Raw genomic sequence first — 10529 nt, forward strand, 5'->3', positions numbered from 1 at the left:
GGTTGTAGGATGGTTGTGTGGTTGATTGTGAACTTGATGTTATTTTCGAGCGTATATTATTGTTGTTGTGTCTTGAGTTTTTTGGTATGTCCTACTTACGGGGAGGTCATGCCGAAATTTCTGTAGGCCCAAATGAACATTTAAACTCGTTTTCGTTGTTTACACCATTAAATCATTGTTGTTTGGTAATTAAATATTAACTAAGTGCACGGGCCCTGACACATCCTGTTGCTCATGTACATACACAGAATGGATTGGCTGAATCATTGATTAAACGCCTGCAAATGATTGCTAGACCAATGATTATGAAAACAAAGCTCCTTATTTCTATATGGGGATATGCAATTTTACATGCTGCTTCATTAATTCGCATCAGACCAAGTGCATATCATAAATACTCCCCATTGCAGCTTGCATTTGGTAAAGAACCAGACATTTCTCATTTGAGAATTTTTGGATGTATGGTGTATGTGCCTATTGCACCACCGCAACGAAAGAAAATGGGACCTCAAAGAAATGTTGGAATTTATATCGGTTATGATAGCCCATCAATCATTCGATATCTTGAACCTCAGAAAGGCGACGTGTTCACAGCACGTTTTAGGAAAGTTCAGAATGCTATGTTGACATCTTTGACTATCTCTAAAGTTCACGAGCACTTGGGAACTTCAGGATGGACTTATCAGATCAGTGGAGACTACTTTATAGTGTCATCTATTCAAGTCGAGTCACAGATTTTGTCCAGAATCAAAGCAGCACAGAAGACCGATCCGCATATTCATAGATTGAAAGAATTGTCTCGAACAGGTCAGACCGAAAAGTTTAGTGTTGTTTCAGATGGCAGTCTGCGCTTTAATGGTAGATTTGTGGTTCCAAATTTGATAGATCTGAAAGAAGCTATACTAAAGGAAGCACATTGTAGTCGACACAGTATTCATCCAGGAATTCGAAAGATGTATCATACTTTGAGAGCTCATTATTGGTGGGAAGGTATGAAGAAAGATATTTCTCGTTTTGTGGCTAAATGGTTAACGTGTCAACAAGTTAAAGCCGAGAGAATGAGGCCTGGTGGAATGTTACATAGTCTTGAAGTGCCACAGTAAAATTGGGAGCACATTGCTATGGATTTTGTGACTCATTTGCCTCGTTCTAATCGTGGTTATGATGCGATTTGGGTGATTGTTGATAGATTGTCTAAATCAGCTCATTTTATTCCGTATGATCGTACTTGTACTTATATGAAAATGGCGAAATTGTACATTGATCATATAGTGAGATTGCATGGTGTGCCAGTAACCATAGTATCTGATCGTGATCCAAGATTTGCTTCGAAGTTTTGGGGAAGTTTGCAATCAGCTTTGGGTTCAAAGTTGGCTATGAGCACTGCCTATCACCCGCAGACAGATGGTCAGTCAGAAAGAACCATCCAGACTCTAGAGGATATGTTACGAGCAGTAGTGATGGATTTCAAATGTGGTTGGCAAGAATTATTGTCTTTGGTTGAATTCTCTTACAATAATAGTTTTCAGGCAACAATTGGTATGGCACCATTTGAAGCTTTGTATGGAAGAGAGTGCAGATCGCCGATATGTTGGGAAGATGTAGGAGAAAGACAAACCAGAATTTATTCAAGAAATGAAAGATAAAGTTGAAATGATCAGAAAAAGAATGAAAGCAGCCCAGGATCGTCAAGCCAGTTATGCTAATAAAAGGCGTAGACCTTTAGAGTTCCAATTGGGCGATTATGTTTTCTTGAAAGTGTCACCTTTCCGAGGTACCATGAGATTTGGACATAAAGGGGGTGTTAGCTCCGCGTTTTATTGGTCTGTATATGATTGTTGAGAGGATGGGCACATTGGCTTATCGTTTGGATTTGCCGCAAAGTTTTTCTTTGATACATAATGTGTTTCATGTATCTATGTTGCGGAAGTATGAGCCAGATCCGTCTCATATCTTGAATGTCGAGGATGTGGAGTTAGATAATTCTTTTAGCTATGTTGAACATCCTGTGCAAATTGTGGACCGCAAGGAAAGACAGCTCAGGAGCAAGACGATTCCACTAGTTTTGGTACAGTGGAGTAGACATGGAATAGAAGAATCTACATGGGAATTAGAGGCAAAGATGCGACAAGAATGGCCTCATTTGTTTGAGAATGTAATGAATTAAGCGATGTATTCTGAATTTCTATGTATTATCAGATGTAATGTTGTGGATATCAGTGTTGTGTTTATTAGATTTCGAGGACGAAATCTTTTATTTAGTGGGGGAGAATGTGAGGCCCAATAACTTTGGCCCAGCCCATTTCCATTTAAATAAATTACCCAAACCCATTTGAGAAATCAGAAATAAGATCGCTCAATCCAGAAGCTCTTCGCCCAGACTTTCTCGTCGCCTTCTTGTTGTTTTCTGCCGTCTTCGCGTAGCGCCTCTAGCAGCCGGAATTTTAGTGCAGCACCTAGCCATCTTCTTCCTCAGGTATATTAGCTTCCTTCTTGCCTTGTATCGGAAGTTATCGAGTTCGATCGGCCCTGTTTTTTTTTCCAGCAACTGTGCGTGAGCTTCGTTTCGGTTTTAGGTAAGCTTTTGACTTCGAATTTTGGTTGTTCTTGGTGTATTAGTTTATACAAGTGAAGTGTTGAGCTTTTCCACAAATTTCCAGCTAGGTTTCCGGCGTGAACAGTGTTTCCGACGAATTTTCCGGCGAGCCATTTTCGCAAGATCATCGTTGTGTGTTTAAGCTTCGTTTATTGAGGTATTAAGCTTGAAATTTCAGAATTTGTATGGGTTTAATAGGCTGCCCGGATTTCGAATTTTAACTGAGACGATTTATTTTGGTTTAGTCGTTTGGTATGCATTGTATTGAAGTGTATAGCGAATTTATATCGTAGGTTTCGTTGTTGGACGAGTTTCATTCGATAGCCTTTAAGATTTACCGGGGTATTGTAAGTTGTAATTGAGGTACGTTTAAACCTATATCATTATGACGCTTATATTGGCGTGTAAAAATATTCGGTGAATGTTGTTGCTATTATGTGCATTGAATGTTTATTTTGATACATTCATGCATTCATTATGCAGGCATAACATATTGAGCCTTGACTCCTTTGACGGCTATTTATGTTGATTCTGTTGAGATATATTGAGTCATCAGTGGGACGAGTGGGTTAGGATTAGCCACATTCCCATATGACAGCTAGGGACGAGCGACTTAGCTACTCGAATTCCCGATGCTACGTGCATGGACGAGCGGCGATTTGATGCTGCATTCCTGGCACGGGTGGCCACTGTTACTGTTGATGATGCTATTCGTTTGGACTCCATTTGGTATCCATTATTCCGTTGTTACCATTCATGCATCGCATAGCATTGCACTTACTTGATATTATTACATGTCTTTTATTTACGTCATGATTTTACTGGTTTGTCGTACTGGGGTCCGACCCTGTTTTATTTTGATGTTGTGGTTGTTTTTGATGCCATAGCAGGTCATTCCAGGGGTTTTGACGCGTCTGGTGGAGCGTCAACGAGTGGTACCCAGTAGTCGGTTTGTCGTGTCAGAGTTTCCAGATATTTATATAGATTATGCTGGTTTGATACATTTGCCAGGGAGATGCCATGTGTAGCTGTATGGTGTTGTTTTTATATTGTGTGGGATTTTATTTATGGTATGTTGTGTCTAGTCCTGGCCAGTGCGGTTGTAGGATGGTTGTGTGGTTGATTGTGAACTTGATGTTATTTTCGAGCGTATATTATTGTTGTTGTGTCTTGAGTTTTTTGGTATGTCCTACTTACGGGGAGGTCATGCCGAAATTTCTGTAGGCCCAAATGAACATTTAAACTCGTTTTCGTTGTTTACACCATTAAATCATTGTTGTTTGGTAATTAAATATTAACTAAGTGCACGGGCCCTGACACATCCTGTTGCTCATGTACATACACAGAATGGATTGGCTGAATCATTGATTAAACGTCTGCAAATGATTGCTAGACCAATGATTATGAAAACAAAGCTCCTTATTTCTATATGGGGATATGCAATTTTACATGCTGCTTCATTAATTCGCATCAGACCAAGTGCATATCATAAATACTCCCCATTGCAGCTTGCATTTGGTAAAGAACCAGACATTTCTCATTTGAGAATTTTTGGATGTATGGTGTATGTGCCTATTGCACCACCGCAACGAAAGAAAATGGGACCTCAAAGAAATGTTGGAATTTATATCGGTTATGATAGCCCATCAATCATTCGATATCTTGAACCTCAGAAAGGCGACGTGTTTACAGCACGTTTTAGGAAAGTTCAGAATGCTATGTTGACATCTTTGACTATCTCTAAAGTTCACGAGCACTTGGGAACTTCAGGATGGACTTATCAGATCAGTGGAGACTACTTTATAGTGCCATCTATTCAAGTCGAGTCACAGATTTTGTCCAGAATCAAAGCAGCACAGAAGACCGATCCGCATATTCATAGATTGAAAGAATTGTCTCGAACAGGTCAGACCGAAAAGTTTAGTGTTGTTTCAGATGGCAGTCTGCGCTTTAATGGTAGACTTGTGGTTCCAAATTTGATAGATCTGAAAGAAGCTATACTAAAGGAAGCACATTGTAGTCGACACAGTATTCATCCAGGAATTCGAAATATGTATCATACTTTGAGAGCTCATTATTGGTGGGAAGGTATGAAGAAAGATATTTCTCGTTTTGTGGCTAAATGTTTAACTTGTCAACAAGTTAAAGCCGAGAGAATGAGGCCTGGTGGAATGTTACATAGTCTTGAAGTGCCACAGTGGAACTGGGAGCACATTGCTATGGATTTTGTGACTCATTTGCCTCGTTCTAATCGTGGTTATGATGCGATTTGGGTGATTGTTGATAGATTGTCTAAATCAGCTCATTTTATTTCGTATGATCGTACTTGTACTTATATGAAAATGGCGAAATTGTACATTGATCATATAGTGAGATTGCATGGTGTGCCAGTAACCATAGTATCTGATCGTGATCCAAGATTTGCTTCGAAGTTTTGGGGAAGTTTGCAATCAGCTTTGGGTTCAAAGTTGGCTATGAGCACTGCCTATCTCCCGCAGACAGATGGTCAGTGAGAAAGAACCATCCAGACTCTAGAGGATATGTTACGAGCAGTAGTGATGGATTTCAAATGTGGTTGGCAAGAATTATTGTCTTTGGTTGAATTCTCTTACAATAATAGTTTTCAGGCAACAATTGGTATGGCACCATTTGAAGCTTTGTATGGAAGAGAGTGCAGATCGCCGATATGTTGGGAAGATGTAGGAGAAAGACAAAACCAGAATTTATTCAAGAAATGAAAGATAAAGTTGAAATGATCAGAAAAAGAATGAAAGCAGCCCAGGATCGTCAAGCCAGTTATGCTAATAAAAGGCGTAGACCTTTAGAGTTCCAAGTGGGCGATTATGTTTTCTTGAAAGTGTCACCTTTCCGAGGTACCATGAGATTTGGACATAAAGGGAAGTTAGCTCCGCGTTTTATTGGTCCGTATATGATTGTTGAGAGAATTGGCACATTGGCTTATCGTTTGGATTTGCCGCAAAGTTTGTCTTTGATACGTAATGTGTTTCATGTATCTATGTTGCGGAAGTATGAGCCATATCCGTCTCATATCTTGAATGTCGAGGATGTGGAGTTAGATAATTCTCTTAGCTATGTCGAACATCCTGTGCAAATTGTGGGCCGCAAGGAAATACAGCTCAGGAGCAAGAAGATTCCACTAGTTTTGGTACAGTGGAGTAGACATGGAAGAGAAGAATCTACATGGGAATTAGAGGCAAAGATGCGACAAGAATGGCCTCATTTGTTTGAGAATGTAATGAATTACGCGATGTATTCTGAATTTCCTATGTATTATCAGATGTAATGTTGTGGATATCAGTGTTGTGTTTGTTAGATTTCGAGGACGAAATCTTTTATTTAGTGGGGGAGAATGTGAGGCCCAATAACTTTGGCCCAGCCCATTTCCATTTAAATAAATTACCCAAACCCATTTGAGAAATCAGAAATAAGATCGGTCAATCCAGAAGCTCTTCGCCCAGACTTTCTCGTCGCCTTCTTGTTGTTTTCTGCCGTCTTCGCGTAGCGCCTCTAGCAGCCGGAATTTTAGTGCAGCACCTAGCCATCTTCTTCCTCAGGTATATTAGCTTCCTTCTTGCCTTGTATCGGAAGTTATCGAGTTCGATCGGCCCTGTTTTTTTTTCCAGCAACTGTGCGTGAGCTTCGTTTCGATTTTAGGTAAGCTTTTGACTTCGAATTTTGGTTGTTCTTGGTGTATTAGTTTATACAAGCGAAGTGTTGAGCTTTTCCACAAATTTCTAGCTAGGTTTCCGGCGTGAACAGTGTTTCCGACGACTTTTTTGGCGAGCCATTTTCGCAAGATCATCGTTGTGTGTTTAAGCTTCGTTTATTGAGGTATTAAGCTTGAAATTTCAGAATATGTATGGGTTTAATAGGCTGCCCGGATTTCGAATGTTAACCGAGACGATTTATTTTGGTTTAGTCGTTTGGTATGCATTGTATTGAAGTGTATAGCGAATTTATATCGTAGGTTTCGTTGTTGGACGAGTTTCATTCGATAGCCTTTAAGATTTACCGGGGTATTGTAAGTTGTAATTGAGGTACGTTTAAACCTATATCATTATGACGCTTATATTGGCGTGTAAGAATATTCGGTGAATGTTGTTGCTATTATGTGCATTGAATGTTTATTTTGATACATTCATGCATTCATTATGCTGGCATAACATATTGAGCCTTGATTCCTTTGACGGCTATTTGTGTTGATTCTGTTGAGATATATTGATTCATCAGTGGGACGAGTGGGTTAGGATTAGCCACATTCCCAGATGACAGCTAGGGACGAGCGACTTAGCTACTCGCATTCCCGATGCTACGTGCATGGACGAGCGGCGATTTGATGCTGCATTCCTGGCACGGGTGGCCACTGTTACCGTTGATGATGCTATTCGTTTGGACTCCATTTGGTATCCATTGTTCCGTTGTTACCATTCATGCATCGCATAGCATTGCACTTACTTGATATTATTACATGTCTTTTATTTACGTCGTGATTTTACTGGTTTGTCGTACTGGGGTCCGACCCTGTTTTATTTTGATGTTGTGGTTGTTTTTGATGCCATAGCAGGTCATTCCAGGGGTTTTGACGCGTCTGGTGGAGCGTCAGCGAGTGGTACCCACTAGTCGGTTTGTCGTGTCAGAGTTCCCAGATATTTATATAGATTATGCTGGTTTGATACATTTGCCAGGGAGATGCCCTGTGTAGCTGTATGGTGTTGTTTTTATATTGTGTGGGATTTTATTTATGGTATGTTGTGTCTAGTCCTGGCCAGTGCGGTTGTAGGATGGTTGTGTGGTTGATTGTGAACTTGATGTTATTTTCGAGCGTATATTATTGTTGTTGTGTCTTGAGTTTTTTGGTAAGTCCTACTTACGGGGAGGTCATGCCGAAATTTCTGTAGGCCCAAATGAACATTTAAACTCGTTTTCGTTGTTTACACCATTAAATCATTGTTGTTTGGTAATTAAATATTAACTAAGTGCACGGGCCCTGACACATCCTGTTGCTCATGTACATACACAGAATGGATTGGCGGAATCATTGATTAAACGTCTGCAAATGATTGCTAGACCAATGATTATGAAAACAAAGCTCCTTATTTCTATATGGGGATATGCAATTTTACATGCTGCTTCATTAATTCGCATCAGACCAAGTGCATATCATAAATACTCCCCATTGCAGCTTGAATTTGCTAAAGAACCAGACATTTCTCATTTGAGAATTTTTGGATGTATGGTGTATGTGCCTATTGCACCACAGCAACGAAAGAAAATGGGACCTCAAAGAAATGTTGGAATTTATATCGGTTATGATAGCACATCAATCATTCGATATCTTGAACCTCAGAAAGGCGACGTGTTCACAGCACGTTTTAGGAAAGTTCAGAATGCTATGTTGACATCTTTGACTATCTCTAAAGTTCACGAGCACTTGGGAACTTCAGGATGGACTTATCAGATCAGTGGAGACTACTTTATAGTGTCATCTATTCAAGTCGAGTCACAGATTTTGTCCAGAATCAAAGCAGCACAGAAGACCGATCCGCATATTCATAGATTGAAAGAATTGTCTCGAACAGGTCAGACCGAAAAGTTTAGTGTTGTTTCAGATGGCAGTCTGCGCTTTAATGGTAGACTTGTGGTTCCAAATTTGATAGATCTGAAAGAAGCTATACGAAAGGAAGCACATTGTAGTCGACACAGTATTCATCCAGGAATTCGAAAGATGTATCATACTTTGAGAGCTCATTATTGGTGGGAAGGTATGAAGAAAGATATTTCTCGTTTTGTGGCTAAATGTTTAACTTGTCAACAAGTTAAAGCCGAGAGAATGAGGCCTGGTGGAATGTTACATAGTCTTGAAGTGCCACAGTGGAATTGGGAGCACATTGCTATGGATTTTGTGACTCATTTGCCTCGTTCTAATCGTGGTTATGATGCGATTTGGGTGATTGTTGATAGATTGTATAAATCAGCTCATTTTATTCCGTATGATCGTACTTGTACTTATATGAAAATGGCGAAATTGTACATTGATCATATAGTGAGATTGCATGGTGTGCCAGTAACTATAGTATCTGATCGTGATCCAAGATTTGCTTCGAAGTTTTGGGGAAGTTTGCAATCAGCTTTGGGTTCAAAGTTGGCTATGAGCACTGCCTATCACCCGCAGACAGATGGTCAGTCAGACAGAACCATCCAGACTCTAGAGGATGTGTTACGAGCAGTAGTGATGGATTTCAAATGTGGTTGGCAAGAATTATTGTCTTTGGTTGAATTCTCTTACAATAATAGTTTTCAGGCAACAATTGGTATGGCACCATTTGAAGCTTTGTATGGAAGAGAGTGCAGATCGCCGATATGTTGGGAAGATGTAGGAGAAAGACAAAACCAGAATTTATTCAAGAAATGAAAGATAAAGTTGAAATGATCAGAAAAAGAATGAAAGCAGCCCAGGATCGTCAAGCCAGTTATGCTAATAAAAGGCGTAGACCTTTAGAGTTCCAAGTGGGCGATTATGTTTTCTTGAAAGTGTCACCTTTCCGAGGTACCATGAGATTTGGACATAAAGGGAAGTTAGCTCCGCGTTTTATTGGTCTGTATATGATTGTTGAGAGGATTGGCATATTGGCTTATCATTTGGATTTGCCGCAAAGTTTGTCTTTGATACATAATGTGTTTCATGTATCTATGTTGCGGAAGTATGAGCCAGATCCGTCTCATATCTTGAATGTCGAGGATGTGGAGTTAGATAATTCTCTTAGCTATGTTGAACATCCTGTGCAAATTGTGGACCGCAAGGAAAGACAGCTTAGGAGCAAGACGATTCCACTAGTTTTGGTACAGTGGAGTAGACATGGAAGAGAAGAATCTACATGGGAATTAGAGGCAAAGATGCGACAAGAATGGCCTCATTTGTTTGAGAATGTAATGAATTACGCGATGTATTCTGAATTTCCTATGTATTATCAGATGTAATGTTGTGGATATCAGTGTTGTGTTTGTTAGATTTCGAGGACGAAATCTTTTATTTAGTGGGGGAGAATGTGAGGCCCAATAACTTTGGCCCAGCCCATTTCCATTTAAATAAATTACCCAAACCCATTTGAGAAATCAGAAATAAGATCGCTCAATCCAAAAGCTCTTCCCCCAGACTTGCTCGTCGCCTTCTTGTTGTTTTCTGCCGTCTTCGCGTAGCGCCTCTAGCAGCCGGAATTTTAGTGCAGCACCTAGCCATCTTCTTCCTCAGGTATATTAGCTTCCTTCTTGCCTTGTATCGGAAGTTATCGAGTTCGATCGGCCCTGTTTTTTTTTTTCCAGCAACTGTGCGTGAGCTTCGTTTCGGTTTTAGGTAAGCTTTTGACTTCGAATTTTGGTTGTTCTTGGTGTATTAGTTTATACAAGTGAAGTGTTGAGCTTTTCCACAAATTTCCAGCTAGGTTTCCGGCGTGAACAGTGTTTCCGACGACTTTTCCGGCGAGCCATTTTCGCAAGATCATCGTTGTGTGTTTAAGCTTCGTTTATTGAGGTATTAAGCTTGAAATTTCAGAATTTGTATGGGTTTAATAGGCTGCCCGGATTTCGAATTTTAACCGAGACGATTTATTTTGGTTTACTCGTTTGGTATGCATTGTATTGAAGTGTATAGAGAATTTATATCGTTGGTTTCGTTGTTGGACGAGTTTCATTCGATAGCATTTAAGATTTACCGGGGTATTGTAAGTTGTAATTGAGGTACGTTTAAACCTATATCATTATGACGCTTATATTGGCGTGTAAGAATATTCGGTGAATGTTGTTGCTATTATGTGCATTGAATGTTTATTTTGATACATTCATGCATTCATTATGCTGGCATAACATATTGAGCCTTGACTCCTTTGACGGCTATTTATGTTGATTCTGTTGAGAT

The 10529-nt window shown here is 39.8% G+C and overlaps 3 protein-coding genes across 3 annotated transcripts; all 3 read left to right on the plus strand.

Moving 5' to 3' along the window:
* Positions 1–620: 620 nt before the first annotated feature.
* Positions 621–1103, plus strand: LOC140830039 (uncharacterized). The gene has a single exon (XM_073193319.1). It carries the CDS (start codon positions 621–623, stop codon positions 1101–1103), a length of 483 nt encoding a protein of 160 aa, XP_073049420.1.
* A 743-nt stretch (positions 1104–1846) lies between these two features.
* LOC140830040 (uncharacterized) lies at positions 1847–2167 on the plus strand. The gene has a single exon (XM_073193320.1). The coding sequence runs from the start codon at positions 1847–1849 to the stop codon at positions 2165–2167; it is 321 nt and encodes a 106-aa protein (XP_073049421.1).
* A 5842-nt stretch (positions 2168–8009) lies between these two features.
* Positions 8010–9595, plus strand: LOC140830041 (uncharacterized). The gene is made up of 2 exons (XM_073193321.1): positions 8010–8564; positions 8960–9595. The coding sequence occupies exons 1-2, from the start codon at positions 8010–8012 to the stop codon at positions 9593–9595; spliced, it is 1191 nt and encodes a 396-aa protein (XP_073049422.1).
* The last annotated feature ends 934 nt before the right edge of the window (positions 9596–10529 follow it).

Source organism: Primulina eburnea, chromosome 4 (genome assembly GCF_022965805.1).
Source record: "Primulina eburnea isolate SZY01 chromosome 4, ASM2296580v1, whole genome shotgun sequence".
Classification (NCBI taxonomy): domain Eukaryota; kingdom Viridiplantae; phylum Streptophyta; class Magnoliopsida; order Lamiales; family Gesneriaceae; genus Primulina; species Primulina eburnea.